This window comes from Biomphalaria glabrata, chromosome 4, assembly GCF_947242115.1.
Source record: "Biomphalaria glabrata chromosome 4, xgBioGlab47.1, whole genome shotgun sequence".
In the NCBI taxonomy this organism is placed as follows: Eukaryota; Metazoa; Mollusca; class Gastropoda; family Planorbidae; genus Biomphalaria; species Biomphalaria glabrata.
Window position 1 is genome coordinate 42,707,545 of NC_074714.1, and position 19,679 is coordinate 42,727,223.

General features: G+C 38.4%; 2 protein-coding genes across 9 annotated transcripts in view; one reads left to right on the forward strand and one right to left on the reverse strand.

The window, feature by feature from the left end:
- Window positions 1-19,679, reverse strand: part of LOC106053828 (S-adenosylhomocysteine hydrolase-like protein 1) — a 112,236-nt gene that overhangs the window by 70,933 nt on the left and 21,624 nt on the right. Inside the window, exons 1-2 of one of the 4 annotated variants that reach the window (XM_056026391.1) lie at window positions 13,741-13,960; window positions 7,105-7,594 (exon numbers count right to left, since the gene is read on the reverse strand). The exons of 1 other annotated variant lie outside the window; for it this stretch is intronic. In XM_056026391.1, the coding sequence (XP_055882366.1) occupies window positions 7,105-7,224 (120 nt within the window). In that variant the 5' untranslated portion in view covers window positions 7,225-7,594; window positions 13,741-13,960. Of the gene's footprint in view, window positions 1-7,104; window positions 7,595-11,832; window positions 11,849-13,700; window positions 13,961-19,679 lie in introns of those variants that run through there. 2 more of the 4 variants (XM_056026390.1, XM_056026392.1) reach the window with 2 other exon arrangements.
- Window positions 1-19,679, forward strand: part of LOC106053893 (uncharacterized) — a 59,482-nt gene that overhangs the window by 7,198 nt on the left and 32,605 nt on the right. For 3 of the 5 annotated variants that reach the window (XM_056026398.1, XM_056026399.1, XM_056026397.1), the window contains exons 1-2: window positions 14,246-14,399; window positions 18,043-18,195. The gene's annotated coding sequence lies outside the window, so the exon portion shown is untranslated. Of the gene's footprint in view, window positions 1-14,239; window positions 14,400-18,042; window positions 18,196-19,679 lie in introns of those variants that run through there. The other 2 variants (XM_056026395.1, XM_056026400.1) reach the window with 2 other exon arrangements.

Genomic DNA, 19,679 nt, shown 5'->3' on the forward strand with positions numbered 1-19,679 from the left:
CTGCTACAATCTCAAACAGTGAAGAACAATGTTGCATGCAGTACCAGAGATGGAGATATACAAAAAAAGGACTAAGACTTATGGATTGAAGTAGAGAAAGGTTGATCACTAATGTCTTAATAACACATTCAAAAGTGGATTTCAGAGATAGAATGAGAAGACTCTTGGCTTATTACAAGTCAATGTTTTCGAAAAGAAATTACCCAGGAGAATGAGTTCATTATGAAACCAATTACAAAGCTGTACATGGGTACATTATGGTGACAACCAAGTCTACCTCAACAGCAAAGTAAAAGTATGTAACAGGACATGTTAAGAAGGGGGGAGTGATTGAGTAGCTCACATTACAGTCGGACAACACATTACCGCTGAGACATTTTGGGAATTGGAAAACAGATGCTGGAAACAGGCGACAGACGGATGTACTAACTCTTCTAACACCTAGAATCTAACACAGACAGTGGTTATCACACAGTCACAATGGACCACACTTCTAACACCTAGCATCTAACACAGACAGTGGTTATCACACAGGGACAATGGACCACACTTATAAAACCTAGCATCTAACACAGTGGTTATCACACAGGGAAAATGGACCACACTTCTAAAACCTAGCATCTAACACAGACAGTGGTTATCACACAGGGACAATGGGCCTCACTTCTAGTACCTGACATCAAACACAGACAGTGGTTATCACACAAGGACAATGGACCACACTTCTAAAACCTAGCATCTAACACAGTGGATACGGTACTACACAGGGACAATGGACCACATTTCTAAAACCTAGCATCTAACACAGTGGATACGGTACTACACAGGGACAATGGACCACATTTCTAACACCTGGCATCTAATACAGACATTGGTTATCACACAGGGACAATGGACCTCACTTCTAACACCTGGCATCTAAAACAGACAGTGGTTATCACACAGGGACAATGGGCCTCACTTCTAGTACCTGACATCAAACACAGACAGTGGTTATCACACAGGGACAATGGGCCTCACTTCTAGTACCTGACATCAAACACAGACAGTGGTTATCACACACGGACAATGGACCACACTTCTAAAACCTAGCATCTAACACAGTGGATACGGTACTACACAGGGACAATGGACCACATTTCTAACACCTGGCATCTAACACAGACAGTGGTTATCACACAGGGACAATGGACCTCACTTCTAACACCTGGCATCTAACACAGACAGTGGTTATCACACAGGGACAATGGACCACATTTCTAGCACCTGGCATCTAACACAGACAGTGGTTATCACACAGGGACAATGGACCTCACTTCTAACACCTGGCATCTAAAACAGACAGTGGTTATCACACAGGGACAATGGACCTCACTTCTAACACCTGGCATCTAACACAGACATTGGTTATCACACAGGGACAATGGACCTCACTTCTAGCACCTGGCATCTAATACAGACAGTGGTTATCACACAGGGACAATGGACCTCAATTCTAACAGCTGGCATCTAACACAGACAGTGGTTATCACACAGGGACAATGGACCTCACTTCTAGCACCTGGCATCTAACACAGACAGTGGTTATCACACAGGGACAATGGACCTCACTTCTAGCACCTGGCATCTAACACAGACAGTGGTTTATCACACAGTCACAATGGACCACACTTCTAACACCTAGCATCTAACACAGACAGTGGTTATCACACAGGGAAAATGGACCTCACTTCTAGCACCTGGCATCTAACACAGTGGTTATCACACATGGACAATGGACCACACTTCTAACACAGACAGTGGTTATACACGGGGACCTATCCAAAACGACCAGCTGAACTAATTGGACAAATGTTATAAATCAGGGCATTACTGTTTCAAATTCAAACGCACACCCACAAACAGTAACATATACACAGAAACTCGTTGCCCGGTTCTTGTCTTGCTCAACACCGAGGTAAAAAGTTCAAACGTTTACGACAGACGTCTTCAAACCTTGAACATTAGACTAAGCTGATTTCAATCTCGAGTCAGCTAGTTGTTATCCATAGGTTAGAGTGGGAGAAACCATGAACAGACGACAATGTAGGGCACATCTGCTAACAACAAGATGACAACAAGGGGAAAATAGATGACCGCGGCTACTGGGTGCAATGACTAGGACAGTGCTCTTGCTGAGTCAGCTACTTTCACTGTGAACGCTTTTATATGGCACAAATGTGTGTACACGGCTGCTCTAGACATCTATATATGTGTGTGTATGTGTATATGTGTGTGTACCTATTAACTGTGAATGTGTAAGCAATTATGTCACTGACCTACTTCTCTCAAATTAATATAAGATAACAGAGAAGACTGGAAGAGTGGAGATCAAACTCGTAGGCGGACCCTGTGGGTCAGCCGTGCTCACAATTACGTTACACACATGCTTGGACCTACATCGCACTTCCAGCAGTGACCTCGAATGAACCACTGGGATACAATTACTGTCATTAACAGATATTATGGGTGAAAACAAGTAGCACTATGTAACCTTACCAAAGTTATTAGTTATTGGTATCCCATACAGCCACTGAAAATCACCAAATGTCTTTTGTAATCATGGTTTTTAAATGGTCCATGCTTATGTAAATTCGGGTCGTCATTAAAAGAAAAGATATTTCTATGGATGAATTTTAGAAACAAAAGGACCAATGGTTAACGAGGGTGTCATGTGGCCAGTGCAACGACCAACTGCCATTACTTTACCCCAACTATCCTCAGGTATCCATTAAAGCTGAGTGGACTCAAAGGCGCACTAAAGATCCTGAAATTGAAATTGGACCCTTCGGTTCGGAAGCCAAACGCTTTACCACTCAGTCATATACATAATATACGACTACATTATAGAAGATTGTGTAATTCAGTCAATCTCAATACAGATGCAAATGTGCTTGTCATAGATTGAATTCTATTTCTTCTTTAAAAAAATAGTTTATTCGTCTGTACATAAAATTAATATTATTTAAAAAATAACAAGAATATTCATTTGGGGTACCAAACTATTTTAACACGATAAAAGATGCAAATAAAATTAAATTTTTAATTTCCGGTCATGCAAATGAGATTAAATTCGAAATTTACATGTCTATTTTTGAGAAAAGACCGTGGGAAAACTGCATTATTAATCTAGTTCCAAAAATGGTTTTTATTTATGTGCATAGAAATTGAATTAAAAAAACAAAAGTACATGCATTCACGTTCGAGCACGAAAAGTGCGATTTCGAAATCGGATTTTAAAAAAAGGCTGTTAGTTTTTGAGCTCTAAACATGAGAAATTGACAGCACAAAACAATGGTGGCTTGCCCATACCATGGCCCTCTAATGAACAGGCCAAAATAAATACATGATTTATTATCGTCACTCAAGCTTTCTTGTTCAACGGCTAAAACAAAACTCGTGTTAAGAAAATAAAGTCTCCAGCTTTCTAAAGGGGAAGGGTCAGATCCCAAAGGATTAGCTGTAATTTAAAACGCCGACTAAGTCAGGGAACTTCCTCGTTCATTCATCAAAACCAGAGGCCTGTTTAAGAGGACTAGCCTGAGAGAGAGAGAGAGAGAGAGAGAGAGAGAGAGAAAGAAAGATAGAGGGAGGGGAAGGGAGGAATGGTACATTGCTAGCTCATAAAAATATCTCAGAACCAAGTGTGGGAAGACAGGACACTTGCAAGTGGGCTAGCTGGCCCCTGAAAAAAACAACAACAACCAAAGTTTGTCGAAGACGCGGTGATGGGCAAAATTTTTCTAGGAGCGTGCTGAAAACTGAAACAAAATTGGCGGGCCAGAATATTTTTTTAATAACAGAAATTAGTATCTTATACTAAACAAACTTGGTTCAAATTGACACGTAATTTTTCTTAAACATGACATATAACCTATCTAGCAGCACTAAAAGGTACCAAGGTAACTGAGAGAAGAAGTGAAGAAGCATAGATGAGCCATGGGGAGGAATCAAACCACGGACCCCGAAGCGCGCCCCGCCCAGCATCAACCAGGCACCGGTGTAACATCTGCTTACTGACCTCCGCATCCCTACCCAGAGCCCGCCCATGTCTTTCCATAATCGTCGTCACAAACAATTCCATATCTAGGGTCAAGTATTGAAGCCGAGGCTTCTTCCAAAGACTAACAAAGACCCTTTTTTAAATTGCATCTCTCGCTCTAATACAATAAGACGCTATTGGTGCAATTCATTAAGATACCAAAAATTAATGGACTAATTTAGTTAATTTTTAGGTTGATTCATGTTTTGTTGACTTGATCCTAGAATGGGGTGTGGGAGAAAACATGTGAATAATTATATAAGGGCACCAAACTCAACATATTTAGCCAAATCTGTGGATACTGAAGGATTAATTTCCCTTGTTGGTATCAAACACAATAGTTAATAACCAGTAGTTAATTGACTAATTAGTTAATTTTTTTTTAGTGATTCATGTCTCATCGTACAAAATTTTTATCAGACAGACCGACAGGCAGAAAGACTGAGTTGATATAAGCTTTGTATATATAGCAAAACAGATGAACCCCGAGGAAGACTCGAACCATGACCAGAACAAACATGCACTAATTGCCTGAGTATGGGATATTAAATTTGGAAAACTGAATTTTGTCAACACCCTGTAGAAATTCTAATTTCAGAGTATTTTTATTTTAAAAAATTGCTGCGGATGATTATTAGATTGAAATTGAATGTCTTCAAGTTGCAGTCTGGTTTTCACTTCGTCTCTCGGGAAAGTCGAGACACTCAAGGCAGGTTGTTTCAAGGTCGGCAGTTTGTTATGTCACTTCATCAGCTGAGAGTGATCATTCAGTCTGTCCTGTGGTTCATGAGATCTCTAGATTGTTTTCAGTTCACTGTTTTTACTCTTATTATTGTCTGAATGGAATCGACAAAACAAACAAACACCCAATTTCAAGTTAATCATAGTGTTAACTTTAGTGTGGAACACATTTGTCGCTATTCATTGGTCAGACTGTAAAAATCTCTCAAAAGAATGCCACAACGCAAAAAAAAATTAGACGAATGCACATTATAACAGACTCAAGTTGAAGTCTACAAAACACTTAGTGGCCTAAAAATGCATTTGTTAGAAAGATAACATTGGACAGCTGGTGAGAACATCTTATGGAGAAAACAAGAGACACAAACAAACAGGTTCACGCGTGTAAGTAAATCAAGAAATTTTTCTGCATAAGACCGTGAAGTACATAGATTTTTGTGTTTTTTAAGTTTAAGCTAATTTATATTTTAATAATAATAATAATCTTTATTATCCGTGAGGAAATGTATTCCAATTAAGCATTACATATGACAATAAGAGCAAACAATTTATACGACAGCACACACATTATACGTTCATACCACAGTTTCTCTAAAGCATTGCATGTGAAATGTACAACAGTAAGAAGCAGATTGCCACCCAATGCGCCGAACTGTCCGGGAGGGTCTAAATAAGTTACATTTTGTTCAATGATTTAATTGCTAAAGAACAAACGAATTCTTGTGGCAATTTATTTTTGTGACCGGTATCTCCTTGATGATGGTAAAATGTTACAATCCTGGACCAGAAGCTGTTTTCAAGGCTTAACATCTTTATAGCTTTCTTAGCAATGTTTTTCTCAACTAGGTGTCCAAGTGCAGTTTGTTTGTTGTCAATGTCTTACCAGCAGCATTTAGGATTTTCTCAAGTTTATTTTATTTTTTTAAAATGTGCAGTGACTCCAAGACAGCTAATTTAATTAACTCTTGTGGGCGTCAGACTCAACTTTAATAGAAATCTAGAGTAAAGTTATGAAACTTCTATTACAGATAAAGTCAACTCTATAATGTATTGTTTAATTAATAACGTCAATACACAAAAAGCAAAATATATATTTAAAAATACAAAGTTTATCTAAGGGAAAAAAATCCGCACATTTATAACTATATTTCGCTATAATGCAGACGTTATTTCCCTTATTCGATATCAAACAAAGTATTCATTACCAATAATGAGTTCAGTTGTTAAATTTTTAATTGGTTCATGTTGTGTTAAATAAAATACATAATTGTTTAAAGTTTCAACTTGATCCGATATGGGTGTGGAAGAAATAACATATTTAGTCGTGTATGTAAATACTGAAGGATTAATTTCCATTGTTGGTATTAAACAAAATAATTAATTACCAGTAAATAATTCACCAATTGTTTGTTGTTGTTTGTTGTTGTTTTTGTTTGTTTATGCCAATAACTAATTGAGCAAAGTTTCAACATGATCCTAAAATGGGTGTGAGAGAACTAACCTGTTCAAACTTGTTACCAGACGGACATATTTGATGTAAGCTTTGAAAAAACTACAACTCTAGCCATACACGTGAACCTTCCTTTCCCCTTCCCCTATAGATCTACTCATCAGCCTCAATCTTACTCAAAGTTCCATCACAATTCTACCAACACGCACATGTTCCATCACAAGGAGCCAAGGAGACTCAAATATTTCTGTATTAATTAAATCTACGTAAAGCGGACTAGTTGCACATTTTAAGCCAATATTTAAAACAAATAATTTTAAGTTGTTTTTTCCACAAGTCAGAAAATCTACTTTCAGATCTAACACATTCTCTTCTTCCAGTTCCCCCGCAGTCACTAAAACTGTTGACTCTATAGTTGTCCACATATTATTATTATACATTTGTATATAATGAGTTGGTGTTTTTCATCGTCGAGTGTTAAGTTCATGTTCAAATGTTTCTCTTTTTTTTTTTTTTTGGGTTCAGAAATCGTCGTTGACCGTGATGTTCCGATAAAACTAAGATACAAAGTACTGGTCACTACAGCGGACTGCGAGGCCCACGCTGTGTTCATGACGTTTTTAGAAACATTTTTTGGTTCAACATTGTAATGTCTCGGAAACAAACTGTCTCTGAGTGTGTCTGTTAAATCAACGTGGGTGGGGGTAGGAGAAGATAACACTGCACCTTGCTTGATAAGAGGTTGAGGAATAAAAAAGGGGGGAAGAGAGAGAGAGAGAGAGAACAACAGTGAGAGATTAAGGACCCAACTAATGACTCTACAAATGCTCACCTTACAAAGCTTGACATCTCGCTCTTCTATCATGGCCGAAGGTCGTCTTGATCTGCTCAGCATGGGCAGCATGGTGGACGAAGTGCCGCTGCTGCTGAGCTCGGGGCCTTTGGTTGCCATGGAAACGCACACGCAATGAGCTCACACACACACAACAAAATTAAAATATCCACCACGAAAAGAGGGGCGAAAAAAAAACACTAATTAATCCACAGATGTCTTTTTAGAAGAAAAAACTACAAAAGGCACGAGGGGAAACAAATCCTCAGCTTGAGTGGAAAATCCTCAAAACAAATCAAAATTAAGTTAATCCCCTTGCACGCTTCTGACGTACTTGAATCCAATAGAAGCAATGTTTATGTTGAATGTCAAGGCACTTTTATTTTTGACGTATCGGGCGCTTTCTGAATAGAATCTAAGTCCGCGAGGTACTTAACCAAGTCATAAAAGTGTCTTCACTGGTCACTAAAGTTTCACTCCTGTACAGCGCCTTTTATATATACAAACAAAACACATCCAATGAAAACGCTAATGAATCATTATCAAAATAACAGATAGCAATATCTGAAGATAATATGTAAATCACTGAACAACAAAGCTGAATAATTCTATCATGACATAGGGATACCAACCATGACCAAAGTACGCTGCACGCTGCTTTTATTAGTATTGTTCATAAGATAAGCTTTTCATCATCTAGCCTATATACATGGACAAAAATATACTTTCCTTCTAGGATTAACCAGCAAAATAGAGGAAGCCAAGAATGTCTCAGCAGACACAATATGTCTTATTCTTCCAAAGACCCCTTGCTTCTCACGTCATGAACTAACGACTACTTAGAAAGTCCATTTCAATCAAGAGTAAGTACTGGGTGTACAGATACATATGCTGACTGAACATAAGAGATAAGGCTAAGACATATCCCTTAATACCACTGTGAGAATCTTAGAAATCATTAGAGCCTTTTGCGACCACAACATAAGGGAGAGAAAAAAAAAACAGGAACAAACGGACGGTATGATCAGTCAGTGATAGCAATCAAACAGCGCTTGGTCTGATGACAAACAAATGAGAGTAGAAGAAAGACTTGAAGTGAGAATCCTCTCATAGAACTGCTCTCACGTTCCAGGATAACATAGAGAAATGAAGGGGGAGACTATGGTCAGTAGTATCTATAGGCTGTCTGGGTTCATATAGTCGTCACAGTGAGCGGCCTCCAGGTCTAAGTCTGTAACACATAGCTGCCCTTCTTAAGGAATATTTTATAATAGTCTAGTCTAGTTGCCTACCATATTGCTAGCAAGTTGCCAGCAGAACGTCAGGCAATCAGTTTCCCATATAATACATACTAGTCGACCGGCGGCGTAGCATACGCCGCTATTATGCAGGGCCGGCCTTGGGCCACTCCAACTTATGCGACCGCAGTGGGACCCGCACTTTCATAGGACCCGCGCTAATTCTAGGTGTATAAATAATTTAAATTAAACCATTTTATAACTTATAAAAGATTTCCCGCAGCCTCCTGTCGATTTACCAGGAGCTCCTGGAATCTCCTGAAATTGCAAAACTGCTATTTTGTGACGGATGAATACTACTTGTTCTACCCCCCACCCCTTTTTTTCTCTTTTTTTTTCGTAGGGTAACTCTAGTCCGTCCGACATGCAGAAATAAAAGAGTGATATTTCGCCATGAAGAGAATTATATATATATAATTCCAAAATTTAGCGGACTTGTGTATCAAGCTCCTTGTCTATAGACTATAGATCTAGTTTAATTAGAAAAACAAAGCTTAAGTTACTTCTCTATGTTTCCCGTTGCAATGAATGACTCTCAACTTATCTGAAAACAATATTGAATAAAAATTGAAGAATTCCTGAATGAGTTCACGAGGCAATGAAAACCCCATGTAAATCTGTGGGGAATAAATTCAAACATGATTTTAGATTTCTCGAAGCATAGAAACAGAAAATGAAACTCTACAATTAATGCGCTGAACATTGTATACAATTCTACAGTTTACAGACATTTAATGTTCTGGTTCAAAATATGTATAATAAATGACATCCACCAACCAATGAGTGAAGTATTTACAGATCATTCGAAAGTGGAATATGCAAAATGAATTAGATAATTGACTAACGAATATACTAACAAACAATTTGTAGGTCTATACTTATTTTAGACGATTTGTACAGCTGAAGATAAATTACCTATAACGTTTAAAAAAAAAAAAAAAAAAAAACTTAATGCCGCTGAGTTGAACACCTTTTCAAGTTCATTGACTTGACATACAAACGGACAAAGTGTCGGCGGGGGTGGGGGCGTAGATAACTCTTACAACTGTTACCGAACTGACTGCTACGAATTATGCATTCGCTTACTCACAGCAGGCAAAGTACTTTCTGAACAAAGACAAATAAACAAACAGAAAAACACCTCGAATTTAGAGTCAATTCATCTATCATCCGAATAACGTAATGTGAAAAACTTAAGAAACAACGTTTCTTAACAAAGAAACGTTTCTCGTTTCTTAACATTAACACAACCAACCTTTAAGTATTCAACCTAATAGTTTTTGGAGTTGAGTATAAGTTTTGATGCATCAATGGCTGGTATGTGGCAAAACTTTTACAGATAAACCATGCCACAGGCGGGAACATCTACGCAACGACTTGCATGGTTAACAATTATGCCACGTCAAAACAAAAACAAAAAAAAAACAGGCGGTAACAGCTGCCACCGGTTAGGTGGTACCAGCTATTTCACTACTCATATCTAAGCGGTTCCTATCTGCCACATCTTAGGTGGTACCAGCCAGCCCGCAAGATGGACATTCTTTCTAATAACATTCCTACAAGGCACTGTACCGTTCAATGAAACGCAACTATTGTTAAGACGTCATAGATATAAATATACTAGTGGTGATGGAAATGAATACGTCCAGTGCCCAAAAGTCATACAACGCACGTGAATAGATGTGTGCGGCTTCTTAGTGTTTACTTAGAGAATAAATAAGTCTGCTGTTTCCTTTCATTGTTCTATATTGATACACTGTGGCACAATTCTCTTCCGTTTTCTTACTGCTTGTAATGAAACTTACACCAATGAGTACACTGCACGAATGGCCAAAGGGGATAGTACTGTTTGATATCCCATATCTCCTGATAAGATGATCATAAGAAGGCATATACTAGAGTCAAGTTCACCTTAACTCTACTGGAAATGTACATATGTCGTAGTTCATCCAGACAACAACAAACACGTCTATACTTGCTACACAAATGTTGCAGATGCCAAGTTTCAGTTTCCACCAAGAACTCAAGTCTTGTTTATAGGTCTCGGCACATAAACACTACACGACTATTATATTTATCTTTTGGATTTCAGAGACGTTATTACTTTAAACAAACAACACTCCCAGGAAAAAGTAGTGCCAAAGATAAGTACGCAAGTGTCTCCTACATAAACGTGACATTTCAAAGCGGATATTTATTTCAAAAGACAAAGATGTCAACATCTGGAAATGTGCACTCTTGGCGCTGCGCCTCAATCTTGTGTTGAAATAAAAACTGTCACCGCCAGAAGCCACACACGGCTAGAAGTGCATGTGTTACAACAGCTCAGGCCATGATTCAACAGACATCCACTAAAGGCCGAAACAGTTATCAGCGTATCAAACAGTCTTATGAAACAAGATTGTTCCCAGCCTTGATCTATAATCTGGACTAGACTCCGCACAACACTAGTGAAATGAGATACTGTTTGGTGTTACTTAGTACAATGGTTCTAAATCTCTGGCGACATGGCCTAAATTGTGCCGATGTACCAACACCCCCCAAATATATAAATCTTTGGAGACTGCGGACAGTCAAAGAAAATAGTACCTTGGGGTCTGTTATTTAAGATCCAGATTGAACTTTTTTATTCCCAGAGCATACGATGATAATGTCCATCCATGCGAAACATTCGCTCACTAGTAATGGCCACACATGAATGAAGAGGGTGCCATTGTTGCAACGGAGTAATTTAAATGCGAAATACACTCAAAACATTTGTCTGAATGATTCTTATGAAAGCACTCCTTTGAAGTCCTACTCAACTAGTAAGCGTGAAATAATTCGTGATCTCAGACTAAACAAAGTAAACACAAATGCTTAGAAAAACATATTTAGAATAAACTTTAAGTTCCTGGTTTCTTTGTCGCAAATGTAAATCCCCCTCCCAAAAATTTTTTTAGAGAGTTTACTACCTCCACCCAGCCTTCTTCCAGGAAAAGCTTCAAAATTTCCGGTGTATTATTCGAGAGTATACTCAAGTCACAGTTATTCTTTCGGACACATATGTGACTTTCAAAGTTATGTGCACATGTTTATCTGGACACTTTTACCGGTATATCTGATTCATAGTGTCTCGTGTAATTTTACCGAATATCATTTCATATTTTCAACAAACGAAAAAAAATAGGAGACCATCTGGTCCGGACTGTCGTCTCGATGGTCCCGGGTTCGAACCTTAGCCGCCAACATCCTCCAGTACGTCCTGCGGGAAGTTTGGGCTAGGATGTAATCATCTTCATTCTGAAGGAACATCCGAAGCACGTAAAATAAAAACCAACAAAAGATCATGTGAGATCTTAGACAAACAAATATCCAAACATGAACACTAAAAAGAAGTAATCATATCAGGCAGCATAGAGACGCCTAAATCTTAGCCTGATTTACCGACCAGAGACTTGATGCTATTGATCGTCTGGTTTAATTATCATTGCTCCTCGTGTCCCTGTTTCATAACGATAGTAGACCTAAGGGCAAAACATACCGCGGATTATCCAAGGCGACATAGTTCAGAAGCAGAGCAGACACTTTAAATGAAGCGGCGACAGACACAGTGCGCAAACACACAACATACACACATTACGGAGATGTGTGGGATTGACAGCACGAAACACTTGAATCAGAGTTTTGTCATAAACTTTTATTTTTTTTTCCACCCACACAGAATGGTTATTGTCCAATAAACACCAGCACAGACCCGTGTGCGCGCACACACACACACTTACACAGTAATGTTCACCTGGTGAGTGACCGGCTTTAAGGCGACACATTGGTTGTGATGTTTCATATACCTGTGCGACTGAAAAGGGGGGAGAAATGACGAGGGCTACAGTACATTCCCCCCCCCCCTTTTATTTCTCTTTATCCTAAGTTTTTCTCCACTTCAGTGCGCGCATACCAGGACAAGCGTTAGGAGAAGAGAGATTTACCAAAAAGGGAGTGAGGGGTCTCAAGATTATGCATGACAATAGCCACAAATAGATTGGTGAGGTCACGAACAGGGAGGTCACTTCCGTTTTCTTAGTCTACTAAACATATTAAAGGTTTGACTAGTCAGAAGAGACAAACCAGGTAGACTGCGCCAATTACAACAGTGAGGCGGCTTTAGCAAGGGTTCTCCTGTCTTTGAAATGGTATACACATCTGGGTATAACTTCTATCACAAAGTCAACCCCTGTATAGAAAATATGAAAAACATGCATACATGTAACACTGCCGGACCAAGTAAAACAAAGGACGTTTGGGCCACGAGGCCTTCATCAGCTACAAAACAAACAAAAAATAACAATTAAGACAAAATAGTGTTAAGTTAACTTATCTGTCCGATGTTGTTCTCTATCGAGGCAGAAAAGACCCCGTTCTAGTATCTGGGTTCAGTGAATGCACAATGAAAGGAATGGTCCTCGACGGAGACACATTTATAAAGCGACAGACCAGAATATATTTGAGAACAGATATTTGGAGGGGAAATTACTACGGAAAAATTAGGCTAAGGAAGAGGACGACCAAAAAGTGTAGTCACCAACTTTTCCATAATAAGTACAAACTCTTACAAAATATTCTCAATCCTAATCAAGTCATGGCTCACTGGTTTTACTTTAAAAACCGTTCGAATTAAAAGAAGATGAAAGAATGGTTCGGGTCTTGTAGCAGACGATCAGTAAGATTACAGGCAGTTCTACAAGGTGGCACAAAAGTAAGTTTACAGTTATTAATCTACCTTTTCTAGGGTTGAAGTTAATGTTGAAGAATGTTACAATGCTGAAGGGAGACTTTTTGACTATCCGAGAGCTTCAATTGTTTATGTTACGAGAGCTTCAATTATTTATGTTACGAGAGCTTCAATTGTTTATGTTAACAGGTATTACGCATTTCCCGCTGTTCTAGTGTCGAATTCTCAATTTACTTGATAAGTGTAAACCTACTTTTAGGATACCTTGTATGTAAGGGTGAATCTAATTCTAAACTTATTTACAATATAGGGAGGTGGCCTATACCGCTTAATTGCACATGTATATACAGTTTTAATCATATATATATATATTAACTACAAACGTGCACAAATAGTACTATATCTATATATATATATATATATATATATATATATATATATATATATATATATATATATATATATATACAAATAGCACTTATGAACAATTAAAGATGAAGAAAAAATACGGAAAGACAACCAAGGTGCTAAAGAAGCACTCCTGAATGTCCACCGTATAGCACACAATCAGCACTTTCACAACTCACACAGCCAACTCCAAATGACCGTGAAAGAAAACACAGTAACCTTTCCACTGAGACTCCGGTGAATGCACGCCACACTGACAGCGAAATAAGAAAAAAAAATACAGGCGCTAATTATTCTGCGCAGCCGTCTTCAGTAAATTCGCCGTTTTGGTCGTAGCAGCGAGGCGGGGCGACCGAAAAAAGATTAGGACCCGAAAAGGTGACAGTATGCGAAACCATCCACACCACACGAAAGACTGTCTTCACCTCGGCCACGTCTCATGTTACGTATATACAGCCATCAGTGGGAGCGGATCACAAGGTCGGATCTACTTAAGGCCCGCGCCTTCACGCTCGCTTGGCCCAACAAACCATTACAGCTAACTAACCAATGCAATTAGCTCCGAAAAAAAAAATCACGTCGGAGCGCCGTAAAGACCAGCAGCAGACGTGGGATACAGGTAGCGCAAGTGGCAGGCAGACGAGCAAGTACGTTGTAACGTAACTAGTTTGTTTAATCCACATCAAGGTATTAGATCTAGTATCAGTTGTTTACAATTTATCAGGCAAATCAACACGCCCCATCGTTTGTGGAAAGATAGACAAGTCATTGAACGGCAGATAGAGGAAGATTACGGTGACACAGGCAAGCAGGTGACTTTAGACTAAAAGTGATGTTCCAATTATTTCTAACTGATCTAATGCCACTGCGTATTTGACGTAAGTCTAATGTTTTCTACATGTTCCATACATTCTATCTATATTCATTTTGTTGTAGCAGTGCTTTACATGTGGGGCCCTACTCTTAGGAGAGGAAAACAAGAGAGATGCTATGACAGGGAATGGGGACAAGATCATAAAACTAAAATCAGATCAAATGTATTACTAAAGCATAGTTTGACTTTGGCAAAAAGGATCGAAGCTGAGGCTAATGAATGATTGAAAAGATGCCGACCACATGTGACGTTGATAAAAATAAATAAATAAATATTGTTGCATTGAAAACTGTAAGGATAGGATCGCTCTTTCCATGTTGTCATTTTTTTAAAGCATAACCCCAGTTTAACGTTAGTTGTAAACTGTGTTCTGAAACCTAGAGTTGTTGATCAACTGTTTGGCACCAAGAATTAAACGTATTTACAAGGGCGTTAACACAGAATCACTTTCTTCATGAATCACGCGTCCCTGTGACAATAAAATGTGTTGTTTCCCTTCCACAAACAAGTCAACATAGTGACAAATTACACGCCGGCAACATTCTGCGCTAAATAATGGCTCTCGAGTTTTCGGAACCAAGAGAACCGCTGCTAGAATTGAATGTCCCATTTGTTTGGAACCAAGAGAACCGCCGCAAGCATTAAATGTCCCACTTTTTAAAAAGGGGTTCATATAATACAGCACAAATACTATTAAGATCATGTCTCTAGGGAAGTTCTTCCAGGATCTAAAATTACAATACTTTAGGTTAACTCAATACAATGAATTCATTTTACCATTGAAAATTTGAATAGAATCACATCACGTTTCGATTTAAAAGGAGGAAGTGAGGATACATAGGTAAGTAGGTTGATAGGAAGGGAGTGAGGATACATAGGTAGGTAGGTTGGTATGTGGTAAGGAGGAAGTGAGGATACTTAGGTAGGTATGTTGGTAGGAAGGATGTGTGGATACATAGGTAGGTAGATAGGTATGTTGGTAGGAAGAATGTGTGGATACATAGGTAGGTAGGTAGGTTGGTAGGAAGGGAGTGAGGATACATAGGTAGGTAGGTTGGTAGGAAGGGAGTGAGGATGCATAGGTAGGTAGGTTGGTAGGAAGGGAGTGAGGATGCATAGGTAGGTAGGTTGGTAGGAAGGGAGTGAGGATACATAGGTAGGTAGGTTGGTAGGAAGGGAGTGAGGACACATAGGTAGGTAGGTTGGTAGGGAGGGAGTGAGGATACATAGGTAGGTAGGTTGGTATGTGGTAAGGAGGAAGTGAGGATACTTAGGTAGGTATGTTGGTAGGAAGGATGTGTGGATACATAGGTAGGTAGATAGGTATGTTGGTAGGAAGGATGTGTGGATACATAGGTAGGTAGGTAGGTTGGTAGGAAGGGAGTGAGGATACATAGGTAGGTAGGTTGGTAGGAAGGGAGAGAGGATACATAGGTAGGTAGATAGGTATGTGGTAAGGAGGAAGTGAGGATACATAGGTAGGTAGGTTGGTAGGACTGGAGTGAGGATACATAGGTAGGTAGGTAGGTTGGTAGGACTGGGGTGAGGATACATAGGTAGGTAGGTTGGTAGGACTGGATTGTGGATACATAGGTAGGTAGATAGGTATGTTGGTAGGAAGGATGTGTGGATACATAGATAGATAGTTATGTTAGGGTTTGAGTTTTTGGCATATCGGCACAATTTATGTCATGTCGTGCCGTAATCCTTTAAGGGTTACTCTCTCTTCATAACACCAAAGCTAAATTCCATACAGTTCAATCAATAAAAGCAAGGTCTATTCACAGTTACAATAGTAAAGTTAGTAAAAATTTCATAATTTAGTAAAAATCTTTTGTAAATATTATATGTTCACAATTTCACAAATCAAATCTTCGTAGACAACCCCACCTCCCGGACGAAGCCCAGTACCTTCCCAGGGTCGACACTATCGAATAGTGTTTGCACGATTAGTGTTTGTAAGTTGTGCGCTCTAAAAAAGTTTCCCCTAATATCCTGGTATCTGAGGCAATCAATGAGGATATGTTCCACAGTGTTACGAGAGTCACAGTACTCACAAAGTGGGGGCTCCTCTCTCTTCAGCACAAAGGAGTGCGTATAGGTATGTTGGTAGGGAAGAAGAGATATTTTTTTTTATTAAGTGCGGTTGAATGTCCTCTTATATATGAGACCATCTGTATGGTCCAAGATTAATTAACCAAATGTACGAAAGGAAAAAAAAACGCGCATGTTAATTTTGAATATTCTAACGTTGGATTAAAGCTAAGAGGTGGAAGAACCAAAAAAAAAAAAGGGAAACAAAAATTAGAGTGACGTCCTCTACCCGAAAACAAAGTCAGCTGGACGTGCTGGCGTAGTAAAACGTGATGGGCAGTCTTGCTATATAATCAGTAGCGTGATTAAAGCTTCCAGACAAGTAAATAGTTTATAAATAATGCACTAAGACCAGCTTGATAATGGTAATAGGCTCATAGTCAGAGCCAAGGTAGCTAAAGTGTGAGATGTTTTCACTCTTGTTAATATTTCTCTTGGGATGAATGTCTCTTAATCAATACCACGTAAACTAGTGTGAGGGACACTCTTTCCGGGCCACTCCCCCATCATCTTCCCATGTCTGTTTTATAACAGACAAAACTTACAGCATACACAATATTTTTTGTTACCACATGGACAAATATGAAACATAGGTCTAAACCCCATTCAATTTGTGCCGTACTGTAAAGAAGCTATTGACTGGGTTCTATAAATATGCTCAATGACACCCTATGTTCGGAATGCTTAGCTGTGCTTCAGTTCGGTGTGGCTATTTATACAATGTAATTGAATGTAAATAATTCGAAGGGTTGAGTCTGTCATTTTTTTTTGGACAGCCCTTGATCAAGTCAATTATTGCAACACAAGTGAAGGGGCAATCGAAGAGAATGACACCAGCATGACAATTACCATAAAATAAATATGAAAAAAAAATAATACAATACAGCAAAAGTGTTATGCATAGAACCTTGTGGACGGCCAGGCACAACCATCAACTGCCATTACTTGTCCTAAACTAGACCCTTTACAGTTTGGTGGATTCAGGGTCACCCTAAAAATCCAGAAATTCAAACCTGAGATCTCTCGGTCGGAAGCCAAGCACTTTACCATGCATCCTTTATAAAAAATGATATAAAATTCAAACATTTTGATAGTTCTCATAAAATTTCATTGTTGGAATATTTTGTATTGTGAGGTTCTATCTCTTCTTTTAAAATGGTATATAGAATGGAGAAAGATGGCTTTTAAATACATCTCAAACACTCGTGTGCATACACAGCAAAAAAAAAAAAAAAAAAATCCACTCGAGTCTAACAGAACAGAGCCTCTGAAGCAGTGAGCAGAGGTCTGAAAGGGCCTGACATCACCAAGACATGGGCCAGATCTGTACATAGGGCTTCACTTCTATGAAGATTTCACCTCCTGCAGACGTTTTTATTTCAAGCCTCCGTGTTGTGGTCCATCTCAAAGATCATTGTTTTCTTGAATGGTATACTCCATGGAGGTTTTACTCTTAGCCAGTTCATTGGCTTTCTACAGGAGTCAGGCTTGCGTAAAAAGATGTCATGTTGACAAACGTATAGCGAGTTTAAATGCAAACGTTTTCTCCACAGGGCGGCCATATTTTCTACTTGATCGAGCAAGAACATAACGTCGTTGGCGTAACTTCAGCCGCAGAACGTCAACGATTCATCTAGTGCACTTTTACATGGGACTGTAGAGCCTTGTTCTGGAGAGACACTCCCGTCCACAAGAAATGAACGCATGTAAGTATTAAATGCATTGTTCATAACAATAGAATCGCAGCTTAATCCAGGCGCGTAAAATTGAGGCTGGGTTTTCAACATTTTTTTTTGTTTATTATACTCATATTTTCATAAGAGATCATTTCTATTATATTTTTTTTTTAATGGAGGGGGTATTAACAAAAAAGTAATTTAGACGCCAAAAGCATAAAGATAAGCCCATCGTGTATACTTATTAAAAGCATCACAATGTACACGATAAGCTGGCACGGTAAATATAGGTACTATAGTTTATATCATGGTAAAGTACTGCATCCTGACTTGACAACTGATATCTTCAACCTTGAGAGAAGTGTGATTCCACAAGTATTATGAGTAAAAAAGAAGGCCAATAGCCACAGCCTTAAGAATGACCTTGCAATAGCACATTTTAAAAGGAGTTTATTTTTTTATGAGGCGTTCTTTTTCCACAATACAAAAACAAAACAAAACTTTATTGGGCTAAGAATCCAAAGCATTAAATTTAAATTGCAATAATGACATAATTATAACAACGCGGTGTTACAAACATATGAGGGCGACCATTGGGGGTCAGTTTTATTGTTACATAACGTCGTACATAAAGCCCACAACTAAATAGCAATAACATTAAATATCATATCCGTTGCAGACTTAATATTATAAAATAGTATAATAATGAAGACTTCATTCGACTTGTTTAGTAAACAAAACAAAACAAAAAGTTGCTTTAACTCTTAGTCATCCAGGACATATCGTCTAATGTAAATAAAGGATTATATAATATAATTATATATAAAATACAATGTATACAAATCTATCTACTATGTATTACTGGGAGGTTATACGAATAATGGATATAACCAGTTGCTTTAACTCTTAGTCATCCAGGACATATCGTCTAATGTAAATTAAGGATTATATAATATAATCTATATTATAAAGTAGAATGTGAGGGTTATGTATGTGTGTATGTGTGTATGTGTGTAAGTGTGTGTGTGTGTGTGTATGTGTGTGTGTGTGTATATGTATGTGTAAGTGTGTGTAAGTGTGTGTAAGTGTGTGTGTGTGTGTGTGTGTGTATGTGTGTGTGTGTGTGTATGTGTGTATGTGTGTATGTATGTATGTATGTATGTATGTATGTATGTATGTATGTATGTATGTATGTATGTATGTTATACGAATAATGGATATAACCAGTTGCTTTAACTCTTAGTCATCCAGGACATATCGTCTAATGTAAATTAAGGATTATATAATATAATCTATATTATAAAGTAGAATGTGAGGGGTATGTATGTATGTATGTATGTATGTATGTATGTATGTATGTATGTATGTATGTATGTATGTATGTATGTATGTATGTATGTATGTATGGATGGATGGATGGATGGATGGATGGATGTTACTTATAGACATCAAAACCGCTTGACCAATCTTGATAAAACTAGGCAGGAATGTTCCTTGGGTACCAACATAGACCG